Source organism: Pelophylax lessonae (genome assembly GCF_965119305.1).
Source record: "Pelophylax lessonae genome assembly, chromosome: 6".
In the NCBI taxonomy this organism is placed as follows: domain Eukaryota; kingdom Metazoa; phylum Chordata; class Amphibia; order Anura; family Ranidae; genus Pelophylax; species Pelophylax lessonae.
Window position 1 is genome coordinate 95,569,259 of NC_138773.1, and position 20,988 is coordinate 95,590,246.

Genomic DNA, 20,988 nt, shown 5'->3' on the forward strand with positions numbered 1-20,988 from the left:
ACAACACTGAAGAAATGAAACTTTGCTACAATGTAAAGTAGTGAGTGTACAGCTTGTATAACAGTGTAAATTTGCTGGCCCACTCAAAATAACTCAACACACAGCCGTTAATGTCAAACCGCTGGCAACAAAAGTGAGTACGCCCCTAAGTGGAAATGTCCAAACAGGGCCCAAAGTGTCAATATTTTGTGTGACCACCATTATTTCCCAGCACTGCCTTAACACTCTTGGGCATGGAGTTCATCAGAGCTTCACAGGTTGCTATTGGAGTCCTCTTCCACTCCTCCATGACAACATCATGGTGCTGGTGAATGTTAGAGACCTTGCGCTCCTCCACTTTCCATTTGAGGATGTCCCACAGATGCTCAATAGGGTTTAGGTCTGGAGACATGCCTGGCCAGTTCATCACCTTTACCCTCAACTTCTTTAGCAAACACTGCCGATCGCTCGGTTCTTACAGCTTCCCGAGCAGAGAGCTGCTGACTGTCAGTCACCGACTCTCTGCTCTTCCTCCTAACTGGAGTTCTGAGCTGTGAAGAGTGGGGAGTGGCCATCTCAGGCTCTCAGTGGCTCGCTGTCAGTGGAAGGATCACCTGGCAGATTCCGACTTCATGGTCGTGATGACGAGGTGCCTGGACTGACATCTGTGACGTCAGCAGAGAGCAAACTTCAGACCGCTCTCTGCTGAAAACGGGTCACAGGAGTGCAGAACGAACTGCACTCCTGTGATCAATAGGAGATGTACAACAAAACGAGCTTTGACTGTAAATCTCCTTTAAATGAGGAGGCTGTGTAGATGGGAGTTCAGAGGAGGGGAGGGGGCAACTAAAACATGTCACTCCCTGCATATAGGTGAAGTCATCCTTTAGGCCTGGATCACACCTATGCAGTTGATGCATATTCTAGGTACATTTTGCATTTTTCATGTTTTTGATCCATCCAAGTCTATGGAACCAAAAATACAACCTGCTGGTCCTGGCCCTTTCCATACAATGAACAAATGTGAACCTAACCCATATGAAACCATGTTAAATGGACTGTAGTGTGTTTCTGCAAAACAGAAAAAGCACTAAAAAATGCATTGATGTAAACCAGGCCTGAAGTGGTTATATATATATATTTTTTTCAGATCATAATACATTGATTAGTGCTGCAGGCCACTAATTGAACAAGGTTTTTAGTAGTATGATATGAAATGATGTCAAGGCTTTGGGTGAAGGAGGAGCGCTTGGAATCAGGTAAGTAATATAGGTTATCCCTCCCCAACACTCTTACACTGCAAGGGTTGACTTTTTTTTAACCCCAGTTTTTCTTTTTTAATAAATCTGCAACAATGTCAACAATTCTGTGTTTTTCTGTCAGTATGGGGTGCTATGTGTACATTCATGAGGAAGAAGAATGAACTTAAATGATTTTAGCAAATGGCTGCAATATAACAAAGAGTGAAAAATTTAAGGGGTCTGAATACTTTCCATACCCACTGTATACATCAAAAAATACATTATTGACACAAATTATAATATCTTGACATCCTAGGACTCTATGCGTTTCATGGATCGCTGTCCACTTCATTAGGCGTTTTGATGCAAGAAGGTATCTATAAATGTAGGTAATTATGAGAAAAATTAAATGTATATAAATGGTAATGGATAAGTTCCTACGAAGAGAGGGGAGGAAGAAAGTTTATTATGGCGAAAAACCTTGATACTTACACTTCAGCTCAAAGAGTGAACCCAGCATCTAAAAGCAGGATAAGGGTGTAGGACAAACATCTATCTCGGGCCTGTGACAGGAAAACCTATCCAAGCAAAGAGGGCAGCCGAGGGTAGGCCAGGTTTTCATGTGCAATCCATGGAATATCAAGTATAATAACACATCTAACATGCACTGATCTATAAGTAATAGTCACAACCCTTTTCTTACACATATTACATGGCATTTCTCAGACCACTGAGATGCATGACCTCTTAAAAACCAATTGCAAACTGCATATGTTGTATTTTTTTTTAAAATTTGCAACTGTCTATATTCTGGGTGTGGCAACAACATGGTAGCTCTTAGGTCTCATAATGAAGAAAACATCTGCAGTGAGGTCCAAGTCTTCCTTTTTCACTCCTGGTGGAGGAGTGAATGTAAATTTCTGTAGCATTCCTGTGAAGAACAAGAAAAGCTCCATCCTGGCCAGACTCTCCCCAGCACACACCCTGCGTCCTGTGGGCAAAAAAAACAAAGTTAGGATTAAAATGAACACTCCATTTTATTGCTCATCCCACCCCATGTGTAGTTAGTGCAGCATTTATATCTATTGCTGTTGTGTTTAGATTGGGACAGGCAGTGTCCTTCAAAGCATCAATGGGCATGGGGATTATGTCGGACTGGCCCTTATTCGCTTTCATTTACATAGTGGTTCAATCCTCCTCTGAAGCATACTGACCACCACACAAAGCAATCATAGATCTCACTCCTTCCTCTTGTCTTCTGCAATCCCCTCTTAAAGATGCCAATAAAGCCCTTATCCTTTGAACCAACACTGCTTTATAGTGTCATGGAGCACAGTGGATCCTCTGTGCCACCAGTAGGGGGTCCAGAACGTCACCAAGGTGCAACTTTATTGTATCAGGCAGAAGGTCAGGACAGGCAGAAGCAGAATCTGTGGGTAGTTCCAGCTTCAACCAAAAGCAATCTGAAATGCAAAGTATCGAGAGGAACTGGAAACAAGAACCTTTGATCAGGCTCAGGTTGACTGCTTTAACCTCACTTTAGGGTCTGTTTATAGGCACAAGGTAAGAAGAGCACTGCGCAAATACTACAGTCCAGGTGGGGGCAGAGGAAAGAGTGTAAGTCCAGCTTATCTAAACTTCTAAAACACAGCAGAAGAAAGAAGGCATCTAACTGTCAATGACTTGCACTCAATGTGCAACCGCAGGCAGATTGTTTCACATAGGTATTATACAGTATATTACTGGCAAAAAAGTTAGATAAGTGCATCTTTGCAGTTCCTTTTTACTGAGCGCAGTAAGCTGTTAGTGGGCTCTGACGCATCCCTTAGTAATAAAAGTTGCATAGTGACTAATTATTTATACTCACCTTTGGAGAAAGCAAAGAATTCATCTCTCTTTACAAACTTCCCATTAGTATCAAGGAAATGATTAGGGTTAAATTCTCTAGGACTCTCCCATTTGGTTTCATCATATAGAATTGATGTAAAGAGAGGCACGACTGGGGTTCCCTGTTAATAATTAATAGATAGGATAACTTTTAATTCCAATATCAGAAGCAAAAACATCCCTCTACTACCAACCACAATAATTAACACGCTGTTCTCCTGCAGGACTCAATGAATATAAATACTAACAGATAACCACTAACCACTACTACTAACAGATATAAGTGAGGAGGATCTGTCTTAAAGTTTTCTGGAGAGAAACATCACCTCCAAATGCTATTTTAAACAGATACTGTATATTTTAGCCTGGGTTTAAACACATCCAGGTACGATGCTCCAATGATTAAACAGAGAGGTGAGCTTCAGTGAGTTTGGAGAACATGATAAATTCTCAAGCAGGAGCTTCTTTTGAGCGGTGCACATTGTGATTTACCACGATTGCAATTGGGGCAAGATCGTGGTGCTATTGGGGTGCCATTAGGAAGTAATGGTATCGTACACGTGTCCCACGATTTGCCACAATTTGGTAACGCGGGGCAGGATCTCACCGATTCTGCCCGAGATTTAAATCGCCCTGCTGTGAACAGAGCCTAAAGGTTTTGAGGTGGTTTCTGAGAATGATAAGCTTGTGCCTGCTGATTGAAGGGAGCCAAATGAAGTGTGGAGATCCAATTCCTTTGTGATTGCTGTGGTGATTAGTGTTTGTAATGCTCTTGCATATCCTGTATCCCAATATCCCAAAAGCCCAAAGGACAAGTCCACAGACACAAAACAATCCATTTTTACTACATGTGGGAGCTTTAAACCACTTCCTTTATGATTCCAGTCATGAGATCTCTTGCTTAAGGTCTAAACTCTCACCCCATACATTACAAGTACCCTTCACTATATCAACTTTGCCAGAGAATCAAGTTACATTTTCAATTGAAAGTGGATGTTAACTACAAACTAAACATAGGGGTGAGCATTAAAGCAGTGAGGGTCCTGGATGCTCAAAGCCTTCTGGTGAGTGGCCCCCTATATATTAGGTGGTGGAGCACAGTATTTTAGTGGAGCACTGTTATATAAGAAGAGCATGCATCACTAATTTACATGTGGAGGAAAAAAGAAGAGGAATAGAAGATGCCATTGTTTTGCATAGACTTTTATATTGCATATTTATAATTTTTTTGGTGATTATTTGTGTAAAAAGTATTGGTTGTGCGATTTTATTTGTTTATAGATGTAGCCAAGCTGGGACTACTATATCCATATATATATTACAAATATATATATATATCCAAGTTACCATTATTTAATAATGCAGCCAAGAGTGCCCCTTTAATGTTTTTACAAGTGAGGGTCGACTTTCTCCAGAAATGGAGGAACTGGATTGTGGAAGATGTAGTCTGGATCTGGAAGCAGACTGTTGTGTGGATTGCAGGAGGGACTATACTCCCAGGGAGCCACGGGAGAGTGAAGTATCATGGGAGAGCTGATATACCCGTCTGCTGGGCCGAGTGAGCACCCTCTTGCTTCCGTGACTTGTGGAGGACAGATCGGTCAGAGAGGTGTGAGAGAACACTGTCGGTGACGGAGGCAAGAGAGTGCGGCCTAAGGAGAGCGGAGCCTATCCTCAGTGGTGCGGATGCTGGTAATCACACGGCGGTGATAGATCCAGTGGAGCTGAGTGGAAAACAGGGGAAGCTGGACTGACTGACCGGGACAGCCGAGTGCCAAACATACCCAGTGACGCAGGAGCGTGAGGAAACACATCGCCTAGGTGGCAGGATAATCACAAGTGGACACTATCAAGTGAGAGAGTGCCTGGTGAAATCCTAAATCACAAGTATAAATTTACATCTATTATACACTGACCACAGATAGGTTCGCACATAGACAATTACTCTGGGATTACAAATATCACACTGAAGAGTGGTAAGTGCTCCAACTGCCAGCGAAGATTTAGCAAGGCCTTGCTAGGACAGGAACTTCAGCATAAGCTGTCTTAAAAGGGACCTGTTAGGATACTGTTGCATTCTTATTAAGTGGGAATTAGATATTGCTAGCCCTGATTTTAGAGGGACTCAGCCAGAGTCATAGGTCAATACATGCTGCAATAACTTTGACAGTTAGAGCTGATAATATAGTTAGTTTACCTTATTCAATGAATAATGATATAACACCCTGTATTCTGAGTATTTACATTTACAGTGTCGGTTCCTTGAGCCCCATTGTGTTTGGTGGGGTTTAATTGACTGACGCTGCTACACTTGTTATTGTTGAATTCTATTTGTTATCAATAAGTTCTATTGATTTACCCTTTTTCCTGTAAAACAATAAGATCCATACTCTCATTGTGTCAGTGTGTCTTTGAAGTTTATAATTACAATGTTGGAACCTAAAGTCTCCAGTGGGTTGGATAATTCTCAGGGTCAGGTGAGTGCAGAGGAACATCCGTTAACCAGCAGCCCTCAAGGGGGTGGTGCTACATACATTTATTGGCATTGGAGGAGTTTCACATATACATTTGTATTAAAAAACTAGCGCCTCAACAATTAATAAAACACTACATTTTTTGGGTTAACCAGGAATTGATGGCAGCAGCTGATTGTTAATCACTAATTACACTTAAGAAATAATGTGAGCCTTTCAGAAGTTCCCAGAAGTGCACTTTCAGCAGTGCTGTTGGACCCATTTGCTCTAAAGTTCTCCATTCCCTCTACTAAGCAAAGGAATTTGGTAGGAACCTCACCTAGGTCTGGGAAAAATAGAAAACTACTGTATCTGCTGAATTTAAAAAAGCAACTCTTAAAGGCCCATAGTGTTCAGCATGGTTTTCCTTTAAACCAACATTTTTCCTTCCCTCACTCCAACATCTGGTATTTGGGAGTCACCTGAGTGATCAAGAAGTGAGAACTGACTCCCAAATCAAAGATGGCTGCTGAAACACCACTGTGCATATGCGGGTTAGTGGACTGCCAATCAAAAAAGGTACATCTATACTAAGAAAAAATACCTGCAAATATGTACCTGGGGGGGGGGGGGGGCAGTGGTGATGATTAGAATGATGCAAAGTCTTTGAGTGAAGGTCTGCTTTAAATTCTTACCCTCGGTATAGTGTAGCCTCTGAAGCTGATATCTGTGGGTGTGATATGGGCTAGGTATTGAATGATGTTACCAATACGTTGAATTTCATGCACTACTGCCAGACAGTAAGGCAGCACCTTCTGGTCATCCCACCTCGGAGGACGCTCCAACCCAATCACATCTTCAATCTCATCCTGAACTTTTTCTTAAGAAAGAAAAATATTGTGATTTTAGATACTATCAAAAAGCTTTTACAATTTTAAAGGATCTACATACTAATATATTCATTGTAATGAATAACTATTAATATATTTGTATTCACTTACTGATCAAAAACTTCAGCAGCTTGCTCTCACCTATCAACCATCTGTCACATAATCATGACTGCTGGGTGTAGTCAGGATGTATTAGAAGGTATATAATTAGAAGGGATATAACTGTCTCTGGTTAAGAACACACACAATGAATGATTTAATTTACCGGTAGCGGTAGGGGATCATTTTCTTGACAATGTCATTGTTATATATAAGCTAACTTATACTAATATGTCCTTACTAGCTGTCAATATGATATAGGACTGCATGCATATGACTGGAATCTCTCTGATGCCACAAAGTTGGGGTCATTGAATAGAGAATCATACATAGAAGTAATGAGCTATATATTAATACAGTTACCATAAACAAATAATAAGTACAACTGTTAAGAGGGTATATGATATAGTGTATGTAGTATGTGATTCACTTTTTCATATATTTTAGACACATGTTGGTCATTTAAAAGCCTCCCTAGTTGGAATACTCACCGACACCACCAGGGCTCCTAAATCTAATGTACAGGACGCCAAGGTTGGGTCCTGGACAGTCGCTATATATCTCCTGTGTTTGGGTTGTGGTCTCTTTAAGGGAAGTTGGGAAATGTTCAGGGGGTCACCCAAGACGGGTGAGAAATTCCTGGAAATAGCTAAAATCAGGAGGACTGAATCGCAGTTCTCTCTGGGTTGAATAGAGAGATATTTGGGACCCGGAATTTGGGGGGCTCTGTAGTGATATTCGGGTGGGAAAGAGCCCCCACCCCTGACCATAAGGGATTCCAGCACACACAGGGTTAAGACCCATGAGAAGCAGTCCTTAAGAGACAGGAAGCAGCAATAGGTGAGTGTGGGGGAGGAGTAGTTTGGTGGTTGCACCTGTCTGAAGGAGCTGCAAGTTTGCTGGAAGCTGCTGAGAGGTCTATTAAGGACTGTTACAAACCTTGGGGTGAAGACCCATCCACAAAACCGTATGTGCCTTTTTTCTTGCTTTATTCCTTTGTGCTGAAGAAAAGCGGACTTTATTTTGTGTTTGATTTATGCACTGCTGGAAGCCTGTTTAAGTTTGCTGAAATAAAGCCTTTTTGTTTATGTTTTAAACGGTTGTGCACTCAATCCGGTGGAGCTAGAACCCCCAAACTTTACAACTGGTGTCGAGGATGCGGGCAGAGTGCATTTTGCAGCCGCAAAAGCCGTTTAAAACCAAAAACTGACATTTAAAGAGACAGTATACCTATGGCATGTCTTGGGTGAAAACAGCTCAGACACTGCAAACAGCAGGCATGGAGGAGGTTATTAAAGCACTGGTGCAAGCCACTGTGACCCAGCAGCAAGCCTCAGTAGAGGCAAACCGTCGCCATGAGGAAGCAATGGCTCAGCAGCAGTAAGCCCTGGCACAGGCTGTAAAGGCACAACAGGAAAGCACACGGTTGCTAGCTGCTCAGTTTACTGCCCAGCAGGAGTCCACTCAAGCACAGGTGGCTGCCTTGCAGGAGGCAGTACAGCGTTTGGCTCAGGGACGAGAGCAAGCAGTCATTGCCGATGGCAACCCAGTATCTGTGAGAGCCAGCCATTACTTGCAAAAACTGACCCCCAGTGATGATGTGGAGGCTTTTCTCACAACTTTTGAGAGGATAGCGGAGAGAGAGGGGTGGCCCCGTGACCAATGGGCTGGCATTATCTCCCCTTTCCTTACTGGTGACCCGCAAAAAGCCTACTTTGACCTTCCAACTGAGCACATCAGCGACTATGAGCGTCTGAAGGCAGAGATCTTGGCCCGCCTGGGGGTGACCACAGCTGTCCGGGCTCAGAGGGTGCACCGCTGGAGGTACAAACCTAATCGGCCACCCAGGTCCCAGATGCACGAACTGGTACAGCTGGTGAAAAAATGGCTGCAACCAGAGAAGCTGACAGGCCCGCAAATGGTGGAACGGGTAGTGATGGACTGGTACCTGCGGTCCCTACCAGATGACCTACAGCGCTGGGTAAGCCATGGCGACCCTGCAACCGCTGACCAGCTGGTAGAGTTGGTCGAAAGATACACTGTGGTGGAAGACCTGCTCGGGCCTGCCAAGCATCGGGAACCCACACATAGGGCAACCAGGCCAGCCACAGCACCTAGGAGAGAAGCTCCGCCAGACGTTGTCACCCACAAACCGGTATCTTCTTCAGCAGAACCACGGAGGTTGGTTCCTGTCCCAAGGATTGGAGACATACAGTGCTGGCGATGTCGGTCCTGGGGGCATACCCGGGCACAATGCCCACTTCAGGAGGAGCCTATGGAGTGCGGGACTGTTCGGAGAAGCTCTTTTTATGTGCAAAGAGCATGTGCCACCCATCTTGATATAGCGGCCGGACAGTTTGAATGTGAACTATGGGTGAACCACCTTCCTGCCAAGGCTCTGCTGGACTCTGGTAGCATGGTAACGCTGGTACATACCAGGGTGATCGGAAGACTCGGCCCAGTAAGTAAGACTCTACGGGTAGTATGTATCCATGGGGACACCAGAGAGTACCCCCTGGTGCCAGTGACTGTTGCCTATGGTGGTACCTCCGTGACACAAGAAGTCGGGGTGGTAAGAAATTTGATACATGATATCATAGTGGGGCGGGACTGCCCACTGTTTTTTGAACTATGGAACCAGGTACAGTGTGAACAGCCTGGACAACCAAGGGGACTGGGGACCCTCAGCCTCGAAGGAACAGAGTCTGAGGGGTCCGGGCCTGAAATCCCCACAACACAACCCCCTGATGGGGAGGTACCTGTCACTAACAATGACATTGCAGAAAATGTTAAAGTGGACGATATTGTTTCTGTTTCAGGTCGCAAGACCGAGCTGACCTCTGAGGGGGGGGAAGTCTCCCCGTTACAGGTTATGCTGGGAGAGGATGATGAGGAACTCTCCCCACCACAGTCCCAGGTTGAGGAGAGTGAAGGGGAAACCTCCTCAAGGCCAGTGCATCCAGACCTGGACGTATCCAGGGGTGCATTTGGCACCGCTCAATTGCAGGATCTTACCTTGGTCAATGCTAGAGAGCAGGTTTCTGTTATTGATGGGATCCCACAAATACCAGGTGCAGACCAGAGGTTTCCTCATTTTGCATTGAAAGATAACTTGGTTTATCGAGTGGCTGAAAGCCGAGGGGAAACTGTTGAGCAGTTGCTGGTTCCCCAGCCTTATAGGCGGATGCTTCTCGATCTAGCCCACAATGATGCACTGGGAGGACACCTGGGGGCAGAAAAAACAGAGGCCAGGGTAACTGACCGGTTTTACTGGCCAGGGGTAAAGGCCGAGGTTAAAAGGTATTGTGCGTCCTGTCCGACTTGCCAGTTAACTGCTCCGGTGTCCCATTACAGAAACCCCCTGGTACCCTTGCCAATTATCGAGGTACCATTTGAACGAATTGCAATGGATCTCGTAGGACCCCTGGTGAAGTCAGCAAGGGGGTACCAATATATACTAGTCATCCTAGACTATGCCACTAGATATCCAGAAGCAGTCCCTTTAAGGAAAACTTCCTCTAAGGCCATTGCCAGGGAACTATTTCAAATGTTTTCCCGAACGGGGTTCCCCAAAGAAATATTGACGGACCAGGGCACCCCTTTTATGTCCAAAGTGATGGCGGACTTGTGCAAACTGTTCCAGATTAAGCAGTTGCGGACGTCCGTCTATCACCCGCAGACTGATGGCCTTGTCGAGAGGTTCAATAAAACTTTAAAATGCATGTTAAAAAGAGTGGTCCAGAAAGATGGAAAGGATTGGGATATGTTACTCCCTGCCCTGTTGTTTGCCATCCGGGAGGTTCCACAAGCATCAACGGGTTTCTCACCGTTTGAGTTAGTGTATGGGCGAAGGCCCCGGGGGTTGCTAGATCTAGTAAAGGAGACATGGGAAAGTGAGTCTTCCCCACACAAAACTGTGGTAGAGCATATCTCCCAAATGCGAGAGAGAGTGGCTAAGGTAATGCCGTTGGTGAGGGAGCATCTGCAGAAGGCTCAAGATGCCCAAAGAAGGGTGTACAACCGGTCGGCTAAAATCAGACAATTTCAAATAGGAGACCGGGTGGCCGTCCTAATACCAACGGTGGAGAGCAAGTTCTTGGCCAAGTGGCAAGGTCCGTTTGAGATAGTGGAAAAAATGGGGGAAGTGAACTACAAGGTACACCAGCCTGGGAGAAGAAAGCCATACCAGATCTACCACATAAATTTGTTGAAACCCTGGAGAGACAGAGAACAGGTGTCTGCAGTGATAGGTGTCCAGTCAGGGGACCCTGCAGGGATTGACCTGGTGCAGGTTGCTGCTACCCTGTCTAGGCCCCAAACCCAACAGGCAAAAGAATTTCTGCAAAGAAATAGGGACATGTTTTCAGGGTTACCTGGTCTCACCAATGTCATTGAGCATGACATTGTAACCGAGCCCAATGAAAAAATCCGGTTAAAGCCGTATCGTATCCCAGAAGCTCATAGGGTGGCAGTGTCTGAGGAGGTAAAAAGAATGCTTGAGCTTGATGTCATTGAAGAGTCGCAGAGCGAGTGGTCGAGTCCAATTGTGTTGGTGCCTAAACCCAACGGCACTCTTCGCTTCTGCAATGACTTCAGAAAGCTTAATGAAATCTCCAAGTTCGATGCATATCCTATGCCCCGGATAGACGAGTTAATTGAGAGGTTGGGTCCAGCCAGGTATATCACCACGCTTGACCTCACAAAAGGGTACTGGCAGATTCCCCTAACCAAGGAGGCCAGGGAGAAAACAGCCTTCTCCACCCCGGAAGGCCACTTCCAGTACAAAAGGATGCCATTTGGTCTGCACTCTGCCCCTGCCACATTCCAACGGGCCATGGATAAAACTTTACGTCCACATCAAAGATATGCTTCCGTCTACCTGGATGACATAGTCGTCTTCAGCACTGATTGGGAGTCCCATCTTCCCCAGGTTCAGGCAGTCGTAGACTCCTTGAGAAGAGCAGGGTTCACCATCAATCCAGAGAAATGTGCAATTGGGATGGAGGAAGCCAAGTACCTAGGGTACATTGTGGGTAGAGGGCTGGTTAAACCCCAAATGAATAAGGTAGAAGCCATACAGGGCTGGCCCCGTCCCCTAACCAAAAAGCAGGTCAGAGCATTTTTGGGCATAGTTGGCTACTACCGGAGGTTTGTCCCCAACTTTGCCACCATTGCTGCACCATTGACTGACTTGACCAAAGGTAGAAAGTCAGTGATGATAAAGTGGAGCGCGAATGCCGAAGAAGCTTTTCAGAAGCTTAAGGCGGCATTATGCCAACATCCGGTGCTCGTAGCTCCCGATTTCTCCAAGGATTTTGTAGTGCAGACAGATGCTTCAAGTGAAGGATTAGGAGCGGTCCTCTCTCAAGTGGTCAATGGGGAAGAACACCCCGTGGTTTTTCTGAGTAGGAAGCTAACGACAGCAGAGAGAAACTACGCTGTGGTGGAGCGGGAGTGTCTTGCCATCAAGTGGGCTTTGGACTCCCTACGGTATTTTCTCCTAGGTAGGAGGTTTCGCCTGGTGTCAGACCATGCCCCATTGACCTGGATGAGACAGAACAAGTACACCAATGCCAGGGTGACAAGGTGGTTCCTTTCTCTCCAGGAGTTTAATTTTGTGGTAGAACACAGACCCGGGAGACAGCATCAGAATGCCGATGCCCTCTCCCGAGTCCACTGTATGCTGTCGAGTGGTGCCTCCAACACCTCCGCGTTGAGGCAGAGGGGGGGGATATGTACAGGACGCCAAGGTTGGGTCCTGGACAGTCGCTATATATCTCCTGTGTTTGGGTTGTGGTCTCTTTAAGGGAAGTTGGGAAATGTTCAGGGGGTCACCCAAGACGGGTGAGAAATTCCTGGAAATAGCTAAAATCAGGAGGACTGAATCGCAGTTCTCTCTGGGTTGAATAGAGAGATATTTGGGACCCGGAATTTGGGGGGCTCTGTAGTGATATTCGGGTGGGAAAGAGCCCCCACCCCTGACCATAAGGGATTCCAGCACACACAGGGTTAAGACCCATGAGAAGCAGTCCTTAAGAGACAGGAAGCAGCAATAGGTGAGTGTGGGGGAGGAGTAGTTTGGTGGTTGCACCTGTCTGAAGGAGCTGCAAGTTTGCTGGAAGCTGCTGAGAGGTCTATTAAGGACTGTTACAAACCTTGGGGTGAAGACCCATCCACAAAACCGTATGTGCCTTTTTTCTTGCTTTATTCCTTTGTGCTGAAGAAAAGCGGACTTTATTTTGTGTTTGATTTATGCACTGCTGGAAGCCTGTTTAAGTTTGCTGAAATAAAGCCTTTTTGTTTATGTTTTAAACGGTTGTGCACTCAATCCGGTGGAGCTAGAACCCCCAAACTTTACACTAATCATTGGATGTAATGGTTGCCACAATTATACATTTCTTGTAAGAGGGATGAGTTTATATATTTAAATATGTGACATCCATTTTTATTTTTATGAAGTTTGTACCAATAAAATTGATATGTTTTAAAGAATATTACTTGGTGTTGCAAGTTGGATGGATGGATGACCTTTTTAAGGCTTCATGCACACTAGATAGCTAAAACTGCTTTAGAAATGCTTGACAAACAACGCTAATGTTTTGGCATTATAGGCCGGCATTTATAAGTGTTCAGCCTAGTGTAAGCTACGATTAGAAGCTGCAGCATTAAGGAGCAGGGCCACCAGTGTCCTTAACAACCAGTGAATAGCTGGCTGTTAAGGAGCGGGTTGGGAAGCATTCTTAACAATGGATGAGTCATCAGCTGTCAGCGGGATGAAAAAAAAAGAAAACATTGCCGGAAATACAAAAATGTGAAAAAGCTGTGTGGGAGCCCCCCCCCCCCCAATCCATACCAGGCCCTTTGGGCCCTTTGCTTGAAAAAAAAAAAAAAATTCTGCTAAACGCTGGATACCGACATTTATCAGAGCTTAGGAGAGTTAAGTAGAGTTTAGGAGCTGTCAGTGTTTTTTTTCCACAATTAGGATTAATTTTTTCAATATAAAACCAGAGGGTTTTTTGGTATGTAACATGTTCATTACTCTAGTGGAGTGGGCCCCTTCATCTTCTTTTGCCACAATCCAATGGGTTTCCACAAGCCACTGGATATGACTGGGAATATGTTTTCTTTTTTCCACCCTCTGCAGTGCAGAGAGACAAGGCCTAATAAAGCAGAGGTGGCTAGCCATATGATCTACAGTCAGGTGTACTGTCATCCACTGATCCTGGCCTGCAGACAGCTGGGCAGGAGCCCAAAGCACACATATTCAAGGTAAGCTCCACTCACTGCAGACAGCATTGCTCCAATTGCTACCAGATTACTGCACTTCAAGTTGGTGGCTCTACGTCTACAGCTGCCTGTCTGTGGTTACCAGCCCTGGGACTCCTTCAGCCACTTGCCTGTGGTGCCAGCCCAGAGATCCCTCTAGCTTTTTACCTGTGTACCCAGACCTACCCTGGACTTTACTGTGAGAGATGGTTTCACAAACGCTATGAGCACGTAGCTGTTTATTGAAAGGTTAGTGGTTCTCTAATATCTGTGGCTACAGAACCTTATAGAAGCCTTGTACTGCCACTCAGTGTCATTATTGATTTGCAGAGACCTTGCTCCTATAGGCTTCCGTTTGTACACCTTCATACTTGAAAACACAAAGAGTTCATGCGAGCTACCTTTCAATGTTAGATATTTTAAAATGCCGCAAACACCTCACTTCTCATTAAAAGTGTAAATAATCTAAAATGTGTAAAATGTGTTGCGCATATTAAAAATCTATAAATACTAATAAATAACTTCAATAAATACTTGGTACATATAAAGTTCAGTGGGGTGAACCTCTAATAATCTTCATTAATGTGAAAATACCTGATATAATACTAGTAAGTGTAAACTGTGAAAAATATCCAATGAATGTGTGAATAATACAAATATACAAACTTTCAATGATTCAATAAAATTCTAATAAAAGTGCATAGTGCAAATGCTACTCAAAGTGCATCAATAAATCAACTGAAGTGCCACACCACTTTTGATAGAATACTCCACAGATAGATCCGATCATAAAGTGCAAAGTGAATAAATAAACGTGTAAAAAGATCACAAATGTCCAAAAAAAAAAAAATTAATAAATATATAGTCCTTGTGAGTCAGTGCCAATAACAATATCTTGCAGTGCTTAAAACCACTGATAGGTGGCAGGTGCTCCCCAAAGAAGTGTGTGACCAGAGTGTCAGGGATCCTTGAACCACTGTGCACCCCCTTGTGAATGGACGCTCACCTTAAGAATGACAAAATCAAGCTCATCAAATAGGGGCTCCTATCCAGGGATGACCCTTCAGTGATCCTTGGCTCGCACCTCGATTTAAATGAACTTATGTATGCGCTTCACACAGTGTGAGACTGTCGGGCTGGCAGTGCAAGGAGAGGACACACAGCCATCGCATCTCCCGTTTTGTTACTGCGGTTCGGAAGGAGACATTGTACACCACTTGTTACAGGTGCATGGATGCACCGAATATTGTGAGTTGATACAATTATTTTAATTGAAATAAATTGTTAAACGTATAAGCACTATTGGAGATTTCCTGTTTTTTTCACATAACACGGAGAAACTTCGGTACTGGAAAGGTAGAGGGTGTGTTGGAGAGATTCATTGGATTTCCGATACATAAGTTCATTTAAATCAAGGTGCGAGCCAAGGATCACTGAAGGGTCATCCCTGGATAGGAGCCCCTATTTGATGAGCTTGATTTTGTCATCCTTAAGGTGAGCGTCCATTCACAAGGGGGTGCACAGTGGTTCAAGGATCCGTGACACTCTGGTCACACACTTCTCTGGGGAGCACCTGCCACCTATCAGTGTTTTTAAGCACTGCAAGATATTGTTATTGGCACTGACTCACAAGGACTATATATTTATTAATTTTTTTTTGGACATTTGTGATCTTTTTACACGTTTATTTATTCACTTTGCACTTTATGATCGGATCTATCTGTGGAGTATTCTATCAAAAGTGGTGTGGCACTTCAGTTGATTTATTGATGCACTTTGAGTAGCATTTGCACTATGCACTTTTATTAGAATTTTATTGAATCATTGAAAGTTTGTATATTTGTATTATTCACACATTCATTGGATATTTTTCACAGTTTACACTTTCTAGTATTAGGTATTTTCACATTAATGAAGATTATTAGAGGTTCACCCCACTGAACTTTATATGTACCAAGTATTTATTGAAGTTATTTATTAGTATTTATAGATTTTTAATATGCGCAACACATTTTACACATTTTACACCTTCATACTTGGCCTTATATTGTTCTGTACTGTATGCACACCTTTTGCCATTTGACTTTGTTTACATTCATCCTACTCTGCACCTGTTTAGTAAAATTCAAGTTATATCTGCCCTCTGTCTGATCATTCGGCTGATTCCTTTAATTGTTAGAGTACTCCAATTGCTGAAGTTGGATTAGTCAAACAGAGGCATAGTACATTAACTAGTTATAAAAAAGGAGGAGCTTAAGGCTTGGATCCTGTGAGTTTCTGAAGCGGAAGCAAGGGGAGGGGCAGTGTGTGAGCCAATAGGAGTTGAATGGGGGTCATGAGTGTTCCCTACTGAAAACAGAGATTTCTTTCTTAAAGCAGACCTTCAGCCTATTTTTAAAATTATTTTTGATGCAATCCTGCCCCCTCCTGTAATACTATTGGATAGTAAAAACAAATATTTTGGCTTTCTACATACTTTTTTTTTTTTTTAATTCTCCCACTGTACTTCCTGCTTTGATCGCCTAAGCCAATTTCACTTGGGGTATCATCATCAAAATTCCCAGGAGTCTTCAGAAAGTGTTTTTTTTTTTTTAATCTCCTTAGAGCTACATGCTTAAGTGGGCGGAGGAGGAGGGCGGAGAAGCTTGCCTATAGGCTGGGAATCTATGCTTAAGAGTGCAGAGGAGGGCCAAAGGGGGGGGGAGCGGGAGGCGTGTCTAGAGACCCAGGACCACTGCTTGAGAATGTGGAGGAGGTGGGTGGAAAAGTGTGTGTCCACAGGCTTGAGATCTGTGTGTGTGTGTGTGTATGTGTGTGGTTGAGAGAGAGGAGAAGGAGGGCAGGGGTGTGTCTCCAGAGGCACCTGTATGGAAGAGTGAGCTGGGACTTTCATCCAGTGATCCACAGGGCACAAGAGGAGGATTAGAATGATACATCTACTGGCAAGGTGTATCTCTGTATGAGTGAGTGTATATGAGTGTGTGTGTCTCTGTCATCCATATCCTGGAAGAAACAGGTGCTAGCTTCATCTGCCCATAGTTAAAATGGCTGCCCACATAACACATGTGAGTGTTATACTGATAAATCATTCCATAGTAAATACAGCCTGTTGCTAAATTTGAACTCCCTAAATCTCATCAACAATCTCTCTGGTTGTTGCAGAATTGTTTTCAATTTTTTTTCTTTGGTTGCGGTTCCTCTTTAAAGAACTTTAGAATATTATGCTTTTTAAATTCGTTTCTTTTTAATTGCTTCCCCCTAGTCCTGAAGAACACTCAGGAAATGGCACAGTCTATAATTTGGTATCATCAGTTTCCAATGAGTAGTCGACTAAAATCCTTACTTTGTATATGTGGGTATTTCATCATGAGGAGGATGGCCCACTGTAATGTAGTTGAGGTTGTCTCTGTACCACCAAGCATGAGATCAAAAGTAGAAGCCAGCATGTTCTTCTCTGTAAAGATCTTTTCTTTGTCATCCAACGTCTTTTCCTTTAGGGCAAATATTAACATCAAATAAAATTTTTTGGTTAAAGAATTCCAGGAGTGGCATATTTTTACATAGTTACATTGGTCCAGCTTTGACTACTGTAGCTAGGTACATACCATACCTGAGCAATGCCCCTGGATGCTAGAAATCACTGAAGTAGACACTGGTACACTGCTTCTAGGTCCAGTGCTAATATGTTGGCCTAATGCATTCTGAACACAGGATGATGGACACTCAGCATAGGCACCATTCAGAGAATGCTTTGCATTCATTCAGAAAATTCTCTCATTGGCACCCGTGCCAAGTGGCTGACCTCCTGCTCAGGCCGGCTGCTCAGCGCAGGGACCTGGAGCAAGAAGAGATCGCTAAAGTAGCAGTGTCGACTTCAGGGATTTCCAGCTTCCAGGGGCATCAGCCAAGCAAGACCAATGTAAAAATATACAATGCCTGAAATTCATCTTTAAACATTTTATATGCTTTCAATAAATATTTTATATGTTTCTGTAAAAATCCCCATGATCCCTTGTGAGATCGGGAGCGGGAATCATTTCATATTAGCAAGTCTTTCTTATTGAAAATGTAAATTAGTATATCTTCAATGTACTCTGTAATAAAGGCATTAAATCAGTAAATCGTAACATCTTCCAGGTGAATTTTTCAAATTACTACAATGTCAAATTAACTGCTTTAAAATTATGACTCTATATACCATTGACCTGAACCCATTGCACACTGGTGGGCATGGGGAGGTAAAAAGCCACTGGTGGACATGGGGAGGTTGTTGAGCCACCATATTACTGCCTCCTGGCCGTCGACCAGAATTCTAACATTACAGCTGCTAGGGCTGTACACATGCCTCAGTTGCTATGCTTGGCTTTGTGGCTGTGGCAATTTTAACTTGGGCTGTTGATTTTGACAGATGGCACCAGATTATTCTGTAAATCTCATTTTTTTTGCACTTCTTCTGTTGCATCTTGATTATTATCGGCCACCAATAATTAGGAAGACAACTCTGACAGGAGGAAGTAAAGTCCTGTCTCTACCAAGATGGCTGCCTCCATGCAGAACATGGTATAATGATTCAAAATTGTGTAAAAATGAGGGAAGGCTACGGGTATAACTGATGACTATACCTTTGATTTTTTTTGAACACTGTTTCCACAGCTAAAATTCTCTTCAAGAGTATTAAAACCATTCTGTACTTGTAATGGATTATGCTCACCCTTTCTTGTTTCTGAAGGAATGCTTCACTGTAAGTCCTGAAGGAATCCTCACATTTAGACTCTTGTGCTTGTTTAAAAAGCTCCAGCAATACTTCATTAAGCTCATCAATTCTCTTTAATACACGGCCAGGAGTTTTCAAGAAGTGTTTTAGTATTGGGAACACATTGTAGTACTGCAGATAAATGAATACAGCAGTTAATTTACAAATGCACTTAGTAGTTGCAATGTTTTCACCAATCATATAAGGGAAGTCGTTTTATGTTTATGGTAGCATGCTTTAGATTAGCCCCCCTTCACAGCACAGTCCCCCCTTTAAAGCACTACCAATGTGTCCTCAGTTCCCCTCCACATCACAGCCCCTTTTTACAACACAGTGCCCCTTTGCAGTGCAGTCCCCTTTACATTAATGTAACACGATCCGCAGTCAAAAGGGGGGCTGTGATGGCAAGGGGACTGCACCAAAGCTCCCGACCGTCTCTGAGTTTTAGGGACTGTCCCTGATTTGGAACAAAGCCCCCTCGTCTATCCTTCCTCCTCATTTTGGTCTGATCTATATAGTTGTATATAAAATGCACTTATTATCTTTAAAAAAAGTGTTTCCCAGTGCTAAACCTTTCATCCAATTTCTAAATTGCTGCATTTGTAAATTTCCAAAGCCAGTATAAAGGAATAGAAGTGGTTAAAAAAAAGCACTTGTGGGTTTAAAGAAATAAAAGCAAATGACCAATGCTCTACCAGTGAAGTAAATGTAAATAATAAAGTATAATGTGATCAAAAAAAAAATATATATATTAATAGAGTCTGTGAGAAAAAGCTGCCAATTACTGTAGTGTCACCACATACCAATAAAGTAAAAAACTGTGAATAAATCGGCTCTAATTCCAGAGTTAACTATGTGAAACCCACTCAAAAGAAATAAACACAAATATAACACTATATTTACGTAATCATATAGTAATAATCAATATCAAGAAAACTGTGCAAAAGTCCAAGTGAACAAAAAATATCTTGAATAAAATGTTCATGTAAAGATAATCAATAAAAATTCCATATAGAAGTCCATGTGCAAGTGCAGAAAATAATATTAATGGTAAAAGGCAAAAACGGTGGTGGTGAGTGATCCAAAACGTGATGCATATCAATCAAGCAGTGTCACCGATGTGAACAATCCCAAACAGAATCCAACATTGAGTGCAGTGGCTGCTCACCTCAATAATGAATAAACCAGAGCGTTATTCATAGATGTAATGCTCCTCTGTGTAGCTCCAATAGTAATAATAGCTTGACCGTTGACATGGGTGACACTGCTTGATTGAGGTGCTTCACGTTTTGGATCACCACTGTTTTTGCCTTTTACCATTAATACTATTTTCTGCACTTGCACATGGACTTCTATATGGAATTATTATTGATTATCTTTACATAAACATTTTACTCAAGATATTTTTTATTCACTTGGACTTTTGCACAGTTTTCTTGATACTGATTATTACTTTATGATTATGTAAATATAGTGTTATATTTGTGTTTATTTCTTTTGAGTGGGTTTCACATAGCTTACTCTGGAATTAGCGCCAATTTATTCACAGTTTTTTACTTGTGGGCTTAACTAATCATTTTTTTGGCATAATTCTCCTTTAAGGGGGCTTGGCAAGGGGTGTGTCCTATGCCTACATACTTTTGCTAACAGGTGTCCCTTGTTCCCATCTCAAAAAGTTGGGAGGTATGGTACACTGTAAAGGGGGTTGGGAGGCTGTGATAGGAAGGGGACTGCACTGTAAAGGGGCACTGTGATGTGAAGGGGACTGCACTGTAAAGGGGCACTGTGATATAAAAAAAATGCACTGTAAAGGAGCACTGTAACTATTACAGTGCCCCTTTACAGTGCAGTCCACCTTTATATCGCAGTGCCCCTAGCAATCACAGCCACCCTCCTATCACAGTGCCCCCTATAGCCATGCCCCACTCTTTTCTCTCTAATCACATTGCACCCTTTTACTCTCTGCCTCCCCTTCTCAGTCCTACCTTTGGCAAGGCAGGATTCAGCCTGAGTCTCTTTTCCAGGGTCTACCGCTGCTCCGACTATGTCATCCTATTAGCAGGGCAGGGGGCGGAAGGAGCTGCAGATCTGGACAGAGGGTGAGAGCTGCCCAATTTATCATATTAACAAGCTGGTGATTACCCACTTAATAATAAGAAAAGACTTCCGCTCTGCTGATAGAGTGCCATTGTCAGCGAGGCGGGAGAGCTGGGAGAGGAGACACAGGCATGGCCGCATAGCTGGAGGTGAGCGGGGACTGTGGCCTGTGATAGCCCTGTCCAGACCGCGGTCGCTGATCACCTACCGTTGTGAAGCCCGGTTAGCTACAGGCCACAGACTGGTACTGGGGAACCCCTGCTTTGGAGAGGAGAACAAAATATTTTATTATAAGCAAACTCATATTGATTTGACTTTGTTTA

The 20,988-nt window shown here is 43.4% G+C and overlaps 1 protein-coding gene across 1 annotated transcript in view; it reads right to left on the minus strand.

Annotated features, from left to right (window-relative positions):
* Positions 1–1,977: 1,977 nt before the first annotated feature.
* Positions 1,978–20,988, minus strand: part of LOC309558805 (cytochrome P450 2W1-like) — a 37,742-nt gene continuing 18,731 nt past the window's right edge. The window contains exons 5-9 of the mRNA XM_082261866.1: positions 18,527–18,700; positions 17,159–17,306; positions 6,256–6,440; positions 3,088–3,229; positions 1,978–2,211 (exon numbers count right to left, since the gene is read on the minus strand). Of these exons, the coding sequence (XP_082117992.1) occupies positions 2,024–2,211; positions 3,088–3,229; positions 6,256–6,440; positions 17,159–17,306; positions 18,527–18,700 (837 nt within the window). The 3' untranslated portion in view covers positions 1,978–2,023. The remainder of the gene's footprint in view (positions 2,212–3,087; positions 3,230–6,255; positions 6,441–17,158; positions 17,307–18,526; positions 18,701–20,988) is intronic.